At 37.5% G+C, this 18,472-nt stretch overlaps 1 protein-coding gene across 4 annotated transcripts in view; it reads left to right on the top strand.

Annotated features, from left to right (window-relative positions):
- Positions 1 to 18,472, top strand: part of UTRN (utrophin) — a 505,495-nt gene that overhangs the window by 205,879 nt on the left and 281,144 nt on the right. For all 4 annotated transcript variants that reach the window (XM_046006019.1, XM_046006018.1, XM_046006020.1 and 1 more), the window contains 4 exons: positions 3,032 to 3,223; positions 4,510 to 4,682; positions 15,904 to 16,054; positions 17,621 to 17,796. In XM_046006019.1, coding sequence (XP_045861975.1) covers positions 3,032 to 3,223; positions 4,510 to 4,682; positions 15,904 to 16,054; positions 17,621 to 17,796 — 692 coding nt within the window. The remainder of the gene's footprint in view (positions 1 to 3,031; positions 3,224 to 4,509; positions 4,683 to 15,903; positions 16,055 to 17,620; positions 17,797 to 18,472) is intronic.

Genomic DNA, 18,472 nt, shown 5'->3' with positions numbered 1-18,472 from the left:
CTTGCTGCCTGTTAGATGTCTCTATCTGTATGTACTGCAGCCTTATGACATGTCCCAAGCTAAACTCGTCCTCTCCCTTCCCCTTCCAACCCATGTTTCCTAATTTATTCCCTATCTTTGTTTATTTCCTTAAAAACTACCTATTCTCAAAGTAGAAACCTCAAAATCTTCTCAACCATTTCTTGTTCCTTACACCACATCAAGTAGTTAAAGTTAGACACAGCTCTACCAGTTACTTGCCTTATGACCCTGGGGAAAGGATGGAATTTCTCTTAGTCTACTATCCTTTCTGTAATTCACACTTACGATTTTCTCCTGTTAGTCAGTGTAATGTCCTAAGCTGTGTTGTTTTTTTTTTTTTTTAATGTCCAGTCTTTCTTAATGCTAGCCCATCCTCCATTTAGTCCTCAAAATTATTCCCCTCAAAGTTATGGCTGGTCATGACATTCCTTTATCTAAGAAAGTGTGCAGGAAAATATTGCAAAGTACAGAGAAAGCTTTAAGTGCAAGGTTCATCACTAAAATGATACACTAAGGCTTCTATCTGGCCTCCAGCTACCACTTTGATTCACTGGCTCTTAACCACGTATATAGTTCTCCTGGTTTTCTGCACATTTTCCCAAACACACCGGTGCCTTTACACCTTTGGGATCTTGCTAATGATATTTTTAACTCCTTGGTGTGGGTTTTATCTCATTTTGCCTGAAAAATTTATTATCTTTTAAGGCTTGGCTCCATTTTTACTCCTAAGATTTTTTCACATATTATAGTTCTTTGACTCATTATTACTTTTGAAAGTATCTTACTTTCCTAGAGCTTTTATCTTTGGGTCCCAAATCATAAATCATTACTGGTCCAAAATGGAAATAATTCTTGGACTTTTAACAAATGCCAAAATTTGTTTTTTAAGAGTACTAATATACACTACAACAGGCACAATTCATTTTGGGTTCACTAGCATTAGTTATTGTAGTTAAAATGTCCTTAAAATGCTTAAAAAGTTTTTGTCTTTATTTTGTCCTTAGCCCATATGCTTCTTCAGACTTGCAGTTTTTTAAAACTGTTTCTTATCTGTGAACATTAGAATCTCTTGGGGAACTTAAAAAAAAAAATCTAACCTACAAACCAGTTAAATCAAAATCTCTTAGGTTGGGCTTATCTGTGAACACTCTAAACAAACAAGTAATTCTGATATTCCATCAGGGTTGAGAACCACCAGTTTTTAGGACTCATTTTCTTACTCGAAATGTGTGTTAAATGACCTTTTCCCATTTGTTTACGAGGGTGTGTTTGCTCTTTTTAAAATATGTATAAGCTCTTTATAAAATAAAGATATTAGTCTCCTGTTATATTTGCTATTAAGTATTATCTTGTTGATTTTCATCTTCAAATTATTTTAACATAATTTCACAAATTTACTTTAACATAATTTACTTTACATAAAATCATTTAACATAAAATCATTTAAAATTTTTGTTTAGCCCTACATGACTATATTTGTGTGTGTGTGTGTGTGTGTGTGTGTTTTCCAGCCTACTTAGGATCTGAAAATTTCTTATTTTCCACAGAGATGATGAATATTCAGTTCTATTTAGTTCTGGTTTTTCCTTATGGTTTGATAAAAACAGAACAGGAACTTTTAATTAAGTGTTCAGATAAAATTAACTTTTTAATCTATTTATCTGGAACTTAGGTTGTGTATGACTTGAGCAACATCATGTAACACTATTGAATGTTAGCATTAGCTTGTGGTATATTTGCATTTCTGTGTCCTAGCAGAATTCTTTAAAAATAAAATTATCCAGAAGTAAAGTCTGGGTCGCATCTAGAGGACTTTTTTTTTTTTTCCCCCTTCTCCTAGGACATTTTGATTGATCACTCTCTTAGGATAAAATCTATTTTTGGAATAAAGAAAGCACATGTTTAAATTTTAAACTGCCTTGCTGTTTCTGCAAGACAATGAAGGCTCAGGAAATCCTAGGTTATCTTTACAGTCTGAATAGAGAAAGACGGTCTTTCATGAATGTGATCTTTTTTTTTTTTTTTTAATTTGGAACTTCCTATCTACAATACCTATAGACCTTTCCATTCTTTTATATTTGCTTTAAAAATATAACTTATCTTCTTGGACATATAGGTAAATATCCAGAAATGCTTTCTGACTAAAATTCGAAGGCATGGCATCAGGATAATAAAATTAATATTAGTGTCCAGTATAAATAATCATGTGGATAAAATCAGGAAATCTTTGGCTGGCTTCTCTCCTGCCATACTCTCCAGCAATAGGTGAACATGTTTCATCACACTCTAGGAGACACATAAATGCAGATGTCTAGATTCAACACCATGTTGTTGACTCACTGGTTTTAGTCTTGAGTCTCGGTTTCATTTAGGAATTGTAACCATAGCCATTTTCAGGATGCTACCTCATTGGACATGTATTTATTCACTGCCATCTTTGAATTCTCAGAGGACTATCCTTTTTTAGAAGTTTAATAGAGAAAACAGTGAAAGCATCATGGAAGCTACCTTAATTCATGAGAAGATGCACTTTGCTATTTGCAAGTAATAGATGGCACATTTAATAAACTGTAACTGAAGCCCAGAAGAGTTAATCTAATCATGACATTTTACAGAGTAAAATGGTATTAAAATTTTTTTATTTCCTACAGAACTTTATGATTTATGGCATATTCTTATTCCCCCAACAGTTCAGGAAAGGAGTTGTTACATTTTCTTGTTTGCTGAATGAGTTTAGGTGGCACACTTCTTAAAGAAAACCCTGTCAAGCTTTAACTTATTTATACTGTTTAACTGCAGGCTGCAAAAGAAAATCAGTATAGAGATTGTCAAGGGTTTCTATAGCAATACAGGGCAAAAATATAAAAACATAAAACTCGTTTTTTTTTTTTTTTTCCCTTTGATGGTATTGAATTGCTCCACCAAATAGTATTGTGTTTTTTTTTCTATTTGCTGCTGTTCATTGTGGGTCTATTTTAAGAGATGTGTCTTATTGTTATTGTTTTTACAGGCAGCCCCTAATCACCAAAGGAGAACAGGTCAGCTTGCTCCTGGAATTCAATCGCCACCTCTCCCCACAGATTATCTAGTTGAGATTAACAAAGTTTTACTTTCCATGGATGATGCTGAATTATCACTCAGTGCTCCTGAGCTAAGCACTGTTGCCTATGAAGACTTCTCTTTTCAGGAAGACTCTCTGAAGGTAAATCTCCAGGCACCTTATTTGAGTAGCTGCTGGTTTTTGTTTTTTGTTTGTTTGTTTGTTTAAGATTTTATTTATTTATCTGACAGACAGAGATCACAAGCAGGCAGAGAGGCAGGCACAGAGAGAGAGAGAGGGAAGCAGGCCCCTTGCCGAGCAGAGAGCCCGATGTGGGGCTCCATCCCAGTACCCTGGGATCATGACCTGAGCTGAAGGCAGAGGCTTAACCCACTGAGCCACCCAGGTGCCCTTGAGTAGCTACTGTTAATGCTGAATAAAGCAAGGAATCTGTCCTTGTGCTTTCGTAGATGGCCTATAAGTTTTAAAATTTGTACTAAGGAATTAATAATGGATACAAATAATAAACCTTGCTCATTTCACCAAGGAAATATTATCAAATTTTGAATTTTTTAAGAGTGGGCATGGATTTTTAAGTATGCACAGTTGTTCATTCTTGGCAACATCAAAAACTTCTTTAATCAAATATATGCACGATCCATGTTCCTTTCTTATAAACTTGATTGTGAGTTTGATGTAAAACATCAGCATTTATGTTGTCATCTATAACGAGTTAAGATGGGCCAGTGTTTGGGATATGGAGTAATGTGTTGCTTCTACATTAGTAGAGATCTGGGAGTTTGTAGTTATTCACAAGACTATTAAATGCTATCAAGGCTTTTTCATATAATTTGCACTTATGTATAAATTTGCAATAAATTGCTATAGATTTGATGTTTGCTAGCTCATTTCTGTCATTTAAGTCAGCATTACTACATATTTGAAAATGTAAATCATTCCAACTTCACTTTATTACTTTTACAGAATACTCTTGAGGCTTTTTGTATGTCCTCTACAAATACTGCTTTGGCCAACTGTGAGGATTTCCTTTTCTGCCGTTAGGGTATTAGGTAGCATTTCTCACACTTCGACCAACACAGGGTATTATTCTTTTTTAAAGTTTGCAGTTTTGAAACCTGAGGGTTTTGAAGGGTCAGGAGTGGGAGGTTGGGGGAACAGGTTTTAGGGAGGGCACGTTTTGCATGGAGCACTGGGTGTTGTACAAAAACAATGAATACAAAAAAAAAAAAAAAAAAACAATGAATACTGTTACGCTGAAAAATAAATAAAATGGTTAAAAAAAAAGTTTTCAGTTTTGATGAGCAACAATTATTATGTCTCATTATATTTAAAATAAATGTTATGCAAGAAAAGTTTTTGGTTTTCTGTAATTTCATTCTTCTTATCTTTTTGCTGGATTTTGTTAATGTGTGATACTACATTTGTAGAATATCAAAGATCAACTGGACAAACTCGGGGAGCAGATTGCAGTTATTCATGAAAAACAGCCAGATGTTATCCTTGAAGCTTCTGGACCCGAAGCCATTCAGATCCGGGATACACTAACTCAGCTGAATGCAAAATGGGACAGGATTAACAGAATGTACAATGATTGTAAAGGGTATGTGTAAATTAAATTAATACCTTTCTTAAAAAGGCCTGGGGTGCCTGGGCAGCTTAGTGGGTTAAAGCCTCTGCCTTTGGCTTAGGTCATGATCTCAGGGTCCTGGGATCGAGCCCCGCATCAGGCTCTCTGCTTGGCAGGGAGTCTGCTTCCTCCTCTCTCTCTCTCTGTCTGCCTCTCTGCCTACTTGTGATCTCTGTCAAATGAATAAATAAAATCTTAAAAAAAAAAAGGCCTGTAAGTTCATGGTCCATGACAAAGCTCATATGTACACTAAGATTAATGAGAATAAATTTCACATCCTTGTCGTAGGCCTTGTTTAATAAGTTGTGATGAGTGTGGTTCCTTAAAGAAAGAAGAATTGCATCACATATAGATGATCTTTTGCAACATAATATCTTAATAATTAAAGGAAGCACCTGTAATCTTTAGGATCTAAATAGTGTTCATTTTCTTTAAAAAACTTAAAAAAGATTTTCATTAATGCTCACTCTCTCCACATGCTTGATGATTAATGCAAGTGAGGAACAGGGATAGCTACAGATAATTTGAATCAATGTATAACCCCAAACCCTTTTTCTTATAATTTTCTGTCTAAAATTTTTGAGCCTTCTTCTTTCTCGATTTTGACCGGACCTATTAGTAAGTAGAAATAAGGATGGAGAAGATTTTTGCCAGTAGCTGTGTATGTGGTGGAAAGGCAAGTAAGGTGTGAAACAGTCCATTATAAAGTATGATGTAAAACGAAAGTTATCAGAAAAATGTATTGGAAAATGTTAAGAGACATACATATAAAAACTAAGCAGTACATTCTTGTTCTTTGTTTGTTTTAGCTGCATTTCAAGTGAGTATATAGTCCTTGAATAGATCATTTTTTTTTTTTTTTTTTTTTTTTTTTTTTTTAAAGATTCATTTATTTGACAGATAGAGACCACAAGCAGGCAGAGAGGCAGGCAGAGAGAGAGAGAGAGAGAGGAGGAAGCAGGCTCCCCGCCAAGCAGAGAGCCCGATGCGGGGCTCGATCCCAGGACCCTGAGATCATGACCTGAGCTGAAGGCAGAGGCTTTAACCCGCTGAGCCACCCAGGCGCCCCGAATAGATCATTTTTAATGGCCTTTGGGTGTATTCCCTTATATGGATTTTTAAAATCATCCCCGTACATTTAGACAATATTTTTTACATACATCTTTATGCATAGTTCTGCCTAGTTAGACTTGATTATTAGATGATGACTTTGTTAAAACATAGTAATTTTTTTAAAAGATTTTATATATTTGAGAGAGTGAGCATGAGAGAGAGAAAGAGCCCGGGGAAGGGGCAGAGAGAGAGGAAAAAGCAGGCCCCCAGCTGAACAGGGAACCCAACACAGGACTCAATCCCAGGACTCTGGGATCATGACCTGAGGTGAAGGTGGACACCTAACCGACTGAGCCACCCAGGCGTCCCTGTTTTGTTTTAGATTCTGCATATAAATGAAATCATATAATGTTTATCTTTTCTCTGTCTGACTTGTTTCACTTAACATAGTGCCCTCTAGATTCATCTGTGTTGTTGCAAATGTCAAGATCTCATTCTTTTTTGTGGCTGAGTAAAATTCTATTGTGTGTGTGTGTGTATCACATCATCTTTATTCATCTACTGATGGTCATATAGGTTGTTTCCATGTCTTGAATATTATAAATCATGCTGCAATAAAACATAAGGGTGCATATATCTTTTTAAGTTAGTGTTTTCTTTATAGTTGGGTAAATATCCAGTAGTGGAATTCCTGGATCATGTATTATTTCTGTCTCTAAGTTTGGTGGAGTCTCCATACTGTTTTCCATAGTAACACCCCAATTTATATTCCCACCAACAGGGCACGAGGGGTCACTTCTCTTCACATTCTTTCCAATGCTAGTTATTTCTTGTCTTTTTGGTACTAGACATTCTGACTGGTATGAGATGATATCTCATGTGGTTTTGATATGCATTTCCCTCACGATTAGTGATGTTGAACAAATTTTCATGTGTCTTTTGGCCATCTGGATGTCCTCTTTGTAAGAATGTCTATTCAGGTTCTCTCCTTTTTAATGGGATTATTTGTTTTTTTGGATTGAGTTGTATAAATTCTTTATATATTTTGGGTAATAATCCCTTATGGATAAATCATTTGCAGATATTTTCTCCCATTCAGTAGGTTGCTTTTTTGTTTTGTTGATGATTTTCTTCACTGTGTAAAAGATTTTTATTTTGGTGTGGTTCCAGTAGTCTATTTTAGTTTTTTTTTTTTTCCCTGCCTTACCTGAGGAGACATATCCATAAATATGAATATTTATGGCTAGTGTCCAAGAGATTACTGCCTGTGTTTCTTTGGGTAGTTTTATGGTTTCAGGTCTCACACTTAAGTCTTGACTATATGTTTGTTTTTACCAGTGGGGAAAATTTTTTTTTTTCATGGTTTTCTTATTTTTCTGGTTGTGGCCTTTTCTTTGCACTTGACAAATGGTGATGAACTCCTTTAACTTTTGTTTTTCTGGGAAACTCTGTCTCTCCTTCAATTCTGAATGACTTTGCCAGATAGAGTATTGATTGTAGGTTTCTTTCTTTCAGCACTTAGAATATACCATGCCGTCTTCTGATCTGCAGAGTTTCTGTGGAAAAATCAGCTGATATCCTTGTGGAATTTCCCTTTTACATAATGGCTTGTTTTTTCTTGTTGCTTTTAAGATTCACTCTTTATCTTTAGTTTTTGCCATTTTAATTATTCTGTGTCTTGGTCTGGACTTCCTTTTGGGACTCTGTGCTTCCCAGACCTTGGTGTCTGTTTCCTTCCCAATATTAGGAATGTTTTCAGCTATTATTTCTTCAAATAATTTTCTACTCCCTTCTCTTTATCTTCTCATTTTGGGATCCCTATAATGTGAATATTATTATAGTGGATGATGTTTTAGAGTCCCCCTAATCTATTCTCATTTTTGTTATTATTTTTCTTGTTGTTCAGTTTGGTTGCTTTCCATTACCCTGGCTTCCAGATTCCTGAGCCATTTTTCTGTATCCTCTAATTTGTTGATTCCTTCCAGTATATTTTTCATTTTAGTTATTATATTCATTAACCCTGGGTGGTTATTTTTTATATTTTCTGTCTTTTGTTGAAGTTCTTACTGAGTTCAAATATTCTTCTCTCATGTCTGGTGAGTATCTTTATGACTATTACTTTGCTCTCTTTATCAGGGCTATATCTTATCTGTTTTTTTGCCCTTCCCCCCAGCTCTGCCCATGATTCTGTCTTGTTCTTTCATTTAGGACATATTCCTCTGTTTCCTCAGTTTGTCTGCTTCTCTGTGTTTGTTTTGTGTATTAGGTAGGTCACTTATATCTCTTGGTCTTGGATTTGTGTGTTTTCCTATAAGATAATCCTGCACTACTGCATGTGCCCTTCTGTTTTGGCTGAGCCTTGATTATTGTGGCACACTGGTGGGTCAGGCTGGCCCTTAGCCTAGCTGGCTACAATGACCTGCTTTGCCTGCTGTGGGCCCACTGGGCAGAGTTTGCTCCTCTGGCTATTGAGAGACCTGGCTCTACCACCTTGGGTTTGTTGGTAGATGGGGCCAGCACTTAGTCTGGCTGTCTACAGTTAGCTGCTGTAATGGCTGCAGTTGCAGGTGCAGGGAAGGGCAGGACTTGCTCTCTGCACAGCCAGCTGAGAGGCCCAGTAGCAGTGGGCACTAAGTATGGGCACTTTGGCATATGGGGTTATCCCCTCTACCTATCCTCAGGTCAGGAGTCACTTTGGAGGGATGCCTGCCCAGGTGAGATGGTTGGGTGGGGCGGGTCTGCAGAGGAATGCCAGGAAGGAGCATGTGGTGCTAGCTAGCCAGGTAAATGGATGAAGAGTATCATAATTGGCTCCCAGAAGCATTTGGCTATCTATGCTGGGAAAAGGTGAGAAAAATGGCATCTGTCAGCACTTTTGTCCCTGGGGAGATTTCCTGCAGATCCCTGCCCCTCTGGTAGTTTTGTGCTTTTCTTGTTTGTTTCTAGTTCTTGTTTTCTTGTAGAGTTGGCGTGTGGTAGTTTTATTCTGTAGTCTATGTGATGCATGTGTGTGGTATAAAATTGATTTTTTTGACCTTTGTAGTATATTGATATCAACTGTGTATAATGATAACTTTTTCTCTTTTTAAAAATCTTCCGATTTGTATATTTGCATTTGGCTAATGTGGTAGAACTTTAAGAACATTGTTGATTAGTAGTGCTGATGGCAGTTCTGCCGTTTTGTTGATTATAAAAATTTTACATTTTAAAAAGGTAAAATGGGAATTTTCCAAAATTTAAGCACCAAATTATATTTAACTGTATTTTCTTATGTTAGAAATCTTATTTGTCATAGCTTACATTATTTTGTCTCCTTTGTTAACTTGATTGCATTTGTTAGAGTGTTAGAGTGTTGTTTATTTTATCCCAGCATTTGGTTGCATTATGTTCTTATTCTTTTTTTTTTATTCGTTTATTTGTTTATTTACAGCATAACAGTGTTCATTGTTTTGGCATCACACCCAGTGCTCCTTGCAGTACATGCCCTCCCTATTACCCACCACCTGGTTCCTCAACCTCCCACCCGCCACCCCCGCCCCTTCAAAACCCTCTGGTTGTTTTTCAGAGTCCATAGTCTCTCATGGTTCATCTCCCCTTCCAGTTTCCCTCAACTCCCTCTCCTCTCCATCTCCCCATGTCCTCCATGTTATTTGTTATGCTCCACAAATAAGTGAGACCATATGATACTTGACTCTCTCTGCTTGACTTATTTCGCTCAGCATAATCTCTTCCAGTCCCGTCCATGTTGCTACAAAAGTTGGGTATTCATCCTTTCTGATGGAGGCATAATACTCCATTGTGTATATGGACCACATCTTCCTTATCCATTCATCCGTTGAAGGGCATCTGGTTCTTTCCACAGTTTGGCGACCGTAGCCATTGCTGCAATAGACATTGGGGTACAGATGGCCCTTCTTGTCACTACATCTGTATCTTTGGGGTAAATACCCAGCAGTGCAATTGCAGGGTCATAGGGAAGCTCTATTCTTAATTTCTTAAGGATTCTCCACACTGTTCTCCAAAGTGGCTGCACTAACTTGCATTCCCACCAACAGTGTAAGAGGGTTCCCCTTTCTCCACATCCTCTCCAACACATGTTGTTTCCTGTCTTGCTAATTTTGGCCATTCTCACTGGTGTCAGGTGGTATCTCAATGTGGTTTTAATTTGAATCTCCCTGATGGCTAGTGATGATGAACATTTTTTCATGTGTCTGATAGCCATTTGTATGTCTTCGTTGGAGAAGTGTCTGTTCATATCTTCTGCCCATTTTTTGATATGATTATCTGTTTTGTGTGTGTTGAGTTTGAGAAGTTCTTTATAGATCCTGGATATCAACCTTTTGTCTGTACTGTCATTTGCAAATATCTTCTCCCATTCCGTGGGTTGCCTTTTTGTTTTGTTGACTGTTTCTTTTGCTGTGCAGAAACTTTTGATCTTGATGAAGTCCCAAAAGTTCATTTTTGCTTTTGTTTCCTTGGCCTTTGGAGACATATCTTGAAAGAAGTTGCTGTGGCTGATATCGAAGAGGTTACTGCCTATGTTCTCCTCTAGGATTCTGATAGATTCCTGTCTCACGTTGAGGTCTTTTATCCATTTCGAGTTTATCTTTGTGTACGGTGTAAGAGAATGGTCGAGTTTCATTCTTCTACATATCGCTGTCCAGTTTTCCCAGCATCATTTATTGAAGAGACTGTCTTTTTCCCATTGAATATTTTTTCCTGTTTTGTCGAAGATTATTTCACCATAGAGTTGAGGGTCCATATCTGGGCTCTCCACTCTATTCCACTGGTCCATGTGTCTGTTTTTATGCCAGTACCACACTGTCTTGGTGATCACAGCTTTGTAGTAAAGCTTGAAATCGGGTAACGTGATGCCGCCAGTTTTGTTTTTGTTTTTCAACATTTCCTTAGCAATTCGGGGTCTCTTCTGATTCCATACAAATTTTAGGATTATTTGCTCCAGCTCTTTGAAAAATACTGGTGGAATTTTGATCGGAATGGCATTAAAAGTATAGATTGCTCTAGGCAGTATAGACATTTTAACAATATTTATTCTTCCAATCCAAGAGCATGGAACGGTCTTCCATCTTTTTGTGTCTTCTTCAATTTCTTTCATGAGTGTTCTGTAGTTCCTCAAGTACAGGTCCTTTACCTCTTTGGTTAGGTTTATTCCCAGGTATCTTATGGTTCTTGGTGCTATAGTAAATGGAATCGATTCTCTAATTTCCCTTTCTGTATTTTCATTGTTAGTGTATAAGAAAGGCATTGATTTCTGTACATTGACTTTGTATCCTGCCACGTTACTGAATTGCTGTATGAGTTTGAGTAGTTTGGGGGTGGAGTCTTTGGGGTTTTCCATATAAAGAATCATGTCATCTGTGAAGAGAGAGAGTTTGACTTCTTCCTTGCCAATTTGGATACCTTTTATTTCTCTTTGTTGTCTGATTGCCGTTGCTAGAACTTCTAATACTATGTTGAACAAGAGTGGTGAGAGTGGGCATCCTTGTCGTGTTCCTGATCTCAATGGGAAGGCTGCAAGCTTTTTCCCATTGAGGATGATATTTGCTGTGGGTCTTTCATAGATAGATTTTATGAAGTTCAGGAATGTTCCCTCTATCCCTATACTTTGAAGCGTTTTCATCAGGAACGGATGCTGGATTTTGTCAAATGCTTTTTCTGCATCAATTGAGAGGACCATGTGGTTCTTCTTTCTTCTCTTATTGATTTGTTCTATCACATTGATTGATTTGCGAATGTTGAACCAACCTTGCAACCCAGGGATGAATCCCACCTGGTCATGGTGGATAATCTTTTGAATGTGCTGCTGGATCCTGTTTGCTATATGTTCTTATTCTTAATTTTTATTTTTCCTTCCCAACTTTGGTAACCTATTATAATCTTTATTTTTCTCCATCCATTTTTATCCACCTTTCACAAGTAGTGAGAACTTTTTTGTATTCTTTTTTTTTTCATAAAACATCAAGGCAGTGGCAAACGTCCTGCACTTTCATGGTTTTGGGTATCACTTATAATCATATGAGGGTGACCACCAAGTCCATTTGTCTGTACCAGGTCCTTGTGCCATTTGACCTATAAAACTTCTTCAGGAGTAGAATTTAGTGATTCATCACTTACATACAATACCCAGTGCTCATCACAGCAAGTGTCCTCTTTAATGCCCATCACCCATTTAGCCCATTCCCACACCTCCCCTCTGTTCTCTAGTTAAGAGTCTATTTTATGGTTTGCCCTTCTCTCTTTTTTTCCTTTCCCCTATGTTCATCTCTTTTGTTTCTTAAATTCCACATATAAAAGTGAAGTCATATGGTATTTGTCTTTCTCTCAATGACTAATTATACTATATGTTGACTAACTGGAATTTAAATAAAAACTTGAAACAAAAAAAAGAGAAGACTAATCTGTGGGGGAAAAAAACCCAACTTTTCAAACTTTGTTGGCCAATAGTAAAAGTATGATAAATACCATGAAAATATAGCAGATCAACTTTCTTTGTAAATTCCATTATGCCTAGTTTACACTGGTACATGGTGTTATTTTTCATATTTTTCCAAGTAAATTTTACAACCATCTTAGATAAATAATGGAGCTCCCTTTTCCTGGACAAATTTCTTCCCTTTCTTTGAGCCAGTTATTTCTTCCTTCTCATCTTGGATCCTTGGATCCTTATGTATCTTCTCTCCTAAGAATGTCTTCTCAGGTATTGATCTTCTGTACTTCCTTTGGTGGCTTTCACTGCTATGTGGACAAAGTTCAGACCTTGCATCTTGAACTTGGAAGCTTTTTAACATTGTTTTCCCAGTGGCCTAATTTCTTACACTTTGTATATATTGCTCAAAAAATTTCTTTCTTTAATTTCACAAAATCTTGATTAAAATTTTCTTTGTTTTCTTTACCTTCCCAGTTTCTGATTCTTACTCAGAATTGCATCTTCTACAAAGAATAGTTTTCCTTCTTAATTTCATCAGTTATCCTTTTCCCATTATTTAAAAATGTTCAAAATTCAATTTTAAGACTTCACCCATCCACCTACCTCTGTATACTTGTCTATCCATCTGTCCATGCACCATCTGTTTGACCAATATTTATTGAGTGCTGACTAATTCAAGACAATACAGTTATGTGTTAGTAGTTATAAAGGATTATAAGGCAGGTGTACTAAGTAGATACAGTAGTCTGTCTCTCAGGGTCCAAGTTTGTATAGTGGAAAAATATAGACAGGCATTTACTACATAGTGCACAGTGCTTTGATGGAGACAATACAGAATACCATGCTAGGTACCTTGAAGGATTTGGGGATCTTCTTGGAGGTTACCCAGGTGAAGGAATAGAGGAAATGCATAAAGTCATAGATAAGAGAGAGAGTATAGTGCAGTTGATGAAATGGAAATAGTCCAGCAGAGTTAGAACTCATAGCAGAAAGATGAAACCAGAAATGTCTGAAGGGGCTGTATTAGAAGGACCTTGTGTATCAATTTAAGTAGAGCTGACCCTTGAACAACATGGGGATAGGATCACTAGCCCCCTCCCCGGCAATGTAGTTAAAAGTCTGTGTATAACTTTTGGCTCCCCCAAAATTTAAGTATTAATGCTTACTGCTGACTAGAGCCTTAATGATAATATAATTTATTAACATATATTTCATGTGTTCTATGTATGATAGATGGTATTTATACAATAAAATAAGCTAGAGAAAACAAAATTTTACTAAGAAAATAATAAGGGAGAGGAAATATATTTGCAGTATTTATAAGAAAAATCCATGCATAAGTATAGGGAGCCATTACAGTATTTTAACAAGGGAATGACAGTTTGCTGATTATAGAATACATTGGTAGAGGACAAGACTAAGAGCTGGGAGGACCCATTTGTGCTGGTTGCATGTTGATAATTTGGTTAGGACAGTGGCTGTGGAAGTGGAGACTAAAGGAAAATCTGAGAATTAAAGAGTTGAGTCAGTAAAATGTGATTCATGGATGTTGGAGTAAGGAAGGAGGAGGAATAAAAAATGAGCCCCAAATCTTTGGCTTGACGACTTAAGTAGGTGGTGGTACCATTGCCAGAAACAGAGTACTTCGATGGTGAGATGAGTTTGTGGGCAAGATGGTAAGGCCAGTTGAAATAGTAGAGATAGCAAACTCGTATGTTTATAGTACAAATCTAAAGCTAGAATGCAGTAAGCCTGGGTCTTCGAGTCTGACTTTCTGGAAGACCACAGTCCTTTGCAATACTGTACTGCCTCCCATGTGAGCTGGCAGGGTTAGAGAGGGGGTGATGGCTTTGTGAGTCCTACCTGAACATGCATCTCTCTCCCTCCTTTTAAAAAAAATCTTTCCTATTTAATCCATAGCCATGCTGCTTAGATTTATTTGAAATTTATGTCCTGTTACAATGATACTCATCTTTACTAAATATAATGTTTATATTCTCTAGGTCTTTAGACCTTTTAGGCAGACTTTTTAGCAACATTTTCTATTGCAATATCTGAAAAATTAGAATTTGTTTCTTTAGTGATTTAATGATTGCATAATTTTAATGAAAGATAATTTCATTATTTCATAAAATTCATAATTTTATGCAACAAATATTAACTGAATTTTCAAAATGATTTTCATGGAAGAAGGAAATAGAGACAATTTTAGGAGTTAGTGATGCCAGGTACTATTTTATTACTTTTTGAAAAGAATGTTTTCTTTTTATCATGCAAAATAAAAATTTTATTAAAATTGTCAAAATCTCAAGGATATCATCTAACACTCTTCTAGCACCGCTACTCTTAAAAAAAAAAAAAAAAAAAAAAAAGCACAATGAAATTTGTTAGGATCCAAATCCAAAAAAAAGATTTTTTTGTTGTATACTTAGTTAATATGTTCCAAATGTGGCAAGCAGTGGAGTTTGACATTATCTCATTTCTAAAGGAGTTAGGTTTAAATAAAAGTCTTGACAGCCCTTTGTCTCATTGGCTAATGCTTCCATGCTGTGCTGTGTCCAGATAGAGGGGACACTCCAGATTGGCCACCACACAGAGCATGTTAGCCAGCTAGGGCTGCCAACATAAGATACCACGGATGTCTTGGCTTAAACAACAGATTTCTCTTAGTTCTGGAGGCGGGAAGTCCCTGGTCAAGGTGCTGGCAGGGTTTGTTTGTTTGTTTGTTTTTAAAAGACTTTATTTATTTACTTAAAAGAGAGACAGAGCATGAGCAGTGGGGAGGAGGCAGAGGGAGAAGCAGACTCCACACTGAGCAGGGAACCCGAAGTGGGGCTTGATTCCAGGATCCTGAGATCATGACCTGAGCTGAATGCAGATGCTTAACTTAGTGAGCCACCCAGGTGCCCCAGGCAGGGTTCCTTTCTAATGAGGCCTCTCTTCCAGGCTTGCAGATGGTCACCTTCTCCCTATGTCCTTACACACTGTGGCCTTTCTTCTATGTTATTGCAGAGAGAAAGAGATGTCAATCTCTGATATCTATTTCTCTTCCTATTAGGACACCAGTCTTATGGGATTAGGACCCTACTCTTATGACCTTGTTTAACCTTAATTAGCTCTTTAAAGGTCTCCTTTCCCCAAATATAGTCACAGAGGACTAGGGCTTTAACATATGAATTTTAGGGGGTGCAATGAAGTCCATAACACAGAGATAATGGAGTACAAGGGAATTTTGAATTATTTTGGCCTTTTGGGTTTTGTTCTAGCTGGGAATGAAGTACTCTGGAAGTAAAACACCTCACCCCCAAGAAATAGGATAATTCATCATATTTTATATATTTACCATGTTAAGTGTTTAAAGTTGGGTAGGTTAACATGGTTGCAGCTAATCAATCTTGATTTTCCAAGCTGGGGCAGGCTTTCTTTTCAGGTAAAAACCTGCCTAGTGTGTTTGCGTATGTGTGCATGCATGTTAAGGCAGAGAGGGGTGAGCTTGCTCTTGCTATGGTTCCTGTTTCTCTAAGAGGAATCATGAACTGTAATCTATGAAAACTGGTCTTACAGAGCAGTGAGCTGTGAATGCACTTGTTTTGGGGCTTTTCATTTAAATGAGATTTGAATTTCCTTTTTAGAAAAATTGCTTCTAGATGGTCCTGGAAATTTTGGAAACCTATTTTCTTTCTTGTCCTCTAGTCATTTTGATAGGGCTATGGAAGAATGGAGACAGTTCCATTGTGACCTTAATGACCTCACACAGTGGATAACAGAGGCTGAAGAGTTACTGGCTGAAACCTTTGCTCCCGATGGTGGCCTGAACTTGGAGAAAGCCAGGATGCACCAGCAGGTGAGTGTTTTCAAAAGAGGATAGGGTCTCTCAAGAGGTGCCATATTTATTTAGTGTGCAACATTGAAGACCAGTTTTCAAAGTAAGGGGTAAATACATTACCTTTTCAGGAATACATAGATAACCTGTAATTTTTGTTCCAGTTCTACTTTTCAAGTTCAGAAGTTGAAGAAACACTAGTATTTAGAGTCTTTATTCAGGACTTTAGAAATTTATATTAAACATGCTCTTCAGTGGTTAATGTAAAAAAATGATTATTTTTAAGATTTTATGTTTGGAATAACATTTGTTAAATTTTGTATGCAAGATTTTTTCAAGGACAGAAGGATATTTGCAGACCTCACCTGTTTTCTGTACTTAAACACTAGGCATCTTACTTTTCTTTGTATAATTGATAATTCTCCTATAAGTAAATTATTCTTGAGCTGTGTCAGGTGAGTCTAATTCAGTTTTGGGAAATGTAACACAATAGCTAAATCAGTTCTGTTGATATTGGGTCATTGAAAATAATGGTCAAAAGCAAGCAAAATTTCAACTTACCATTGTTTTTTATTAAGTCTTTAAAATATACTTTATGTAGAAAGCTCACAAGGACTTAGAAAATTCTTTTTTTCATGAACATGTTAATTTTCATGAATTTTATTTTTAGAGTTATAGATAAGTACTTAAATTTGACTTTAAAATGTCCCTTTTTAGTTTGTTGCTTAAAAATTTACAGAGTCATGGGGCGCCTGGGTGGCTCAGTGGGTTAAGCCTCTGCCTTCAGCTCAGGTCATGATCTCAGGGTCCTGGGATCGAGTCCCACATCCGGCTCTCTGCTCTGCAGGGAGCCTGCTTCCTCCTCTCTCTCTCTGCCTGCCTCTCTGCCTACTTGTGATCTCTGTCTGTCAAATAAATAAATAAAATCTTTAAAAAAAAAATTTACAGAGTCATGAAACAGTGTCTCAGTCAAATACACATTGAGGTTTACTTACATATGGTGGGACATAGGGTATGTGAGGGGTATATACATATATATGTATTTAGAAATGCTTTCGAGCACATATTTGAAAGAAGAGAAACAATCCACTTTACTCAAACGTAATTGATGCTTAGGCTTCAACGTAAACAGCTGTTATTTGAGTTACTGGGCTCTCCTCTTCCATTGTAATTTGCCTGATGGCATTCATGGGAAGGGGTTAGAGTTCAAAATAGGTTTCATTTAGTGTGTTCATTGAAGTGCAGGTAAAGTGTTTTTAAAATGCCTTTTTCGGGGCACCTGGGTGGCTCAGTTGGTTAAACAACTGCCTTCAGCTCAGGTCATGATCCTGGAGTCCTGGGATCGAGTCCTGCATCGGGCTCCCAGCTCCACGGGGAGTCTGCTTCTACTTCTGACCTTCTCCCCCTCTCATGCTCTCTCTGGCAAATAAATAAAAAATTTAAAAAAAAAAAAAGCCTTTTTCATGAACAAAAAATGTTCTTCCCAGACTTTGTTTCTCTAACACTTTGGTGCCACAGGACATTTGTGCATCTGTTGCCTAGCTCCATTTAGTAGCGGAGTTCATCTTGAGTTGTACTCTGTTACAGGAACTTGAAGAGGGCATCAGCAGCCACCAGCCCAGTTTCGCAGCCCTAAACAGAACCGGGGATGAGATTGTACAGAAACTCTCCCCCACGGATGGAAGCTTCTTGAGAGACAAGCTGGCAGGTTTAAATCAGCGCTGGAGTGCGATCTTTGCAGAAGTGAAGGACCGGCGGCCAAGGTGATTTAGCTGTGTAACTTGAGGGCACGGGGGTAAAGAGTTTCTGGCAGAGGCTTTTAAGATGCAGTCAGATGAGTTCAGAACTCTTGCATTGTCTGGTGTCATGATAGGAGTTGTACTGACATTTAAGACCACCAGTGTGATGTTGTATGTTTCTAAAGTGATGTCTCTTACTGTATTTTTAGGCTATCTGTAAAGTGTCACTTTTCTACTCACATGACCTACAGTGTGAAAGATAGCTTTATTCCTCTCATTTCTGACATTTTATTATGATATGGCGACTCTGTGGCGGGCACTTGAAGTCAGTGGGGAGCAGTCTGGACTTGGAGTCTGAAGATCTAGGTTCAGGGTCAGACTTTTCACTCATTCATTTCCTAACTGGGTCTTGGGGTATTTCTCTGAAATCCCTCTTATGTGGTAGTCCTCCCCCCACCCAAGATTTTATTTATTTATTTGACAGAGAGAGATCACAAGTAGGCAGAGAGGCAGGCAGAAAGAGAGGGGGAAGCAGGCTCCCTGCGAAGGAGAGAGCCCGACTCAAGGCTCGATGCCAGGACCCTGAGATCATGACCTGAGCCGAAGGCAGAGGCTTTAACCCACTGAGCCGCCCAGGTGCCCCTTACATGGTAATTCTTAATGTCAAAGGATGTGTTACATATATGTAACATATATGCCA

The sequence above is a fragment of the Meles meles genome, chromosome 5 (assembly GCF_922984935.1).
Source record: "Meles meles chromosome 5, mMelMel3.1 paternal haplotype, whole genome shotgun sequence".
NCBI lineage: Eukaryota > Metazoa > Chordata > Mammalia > Carnivora > Mustelidae > Meles > Meles meles.
The sequence above is the reverse complement of the archived record's forward strand: the minus strand, read 5'-3'. Positions and strand labels throughout refer to the sequence as shown.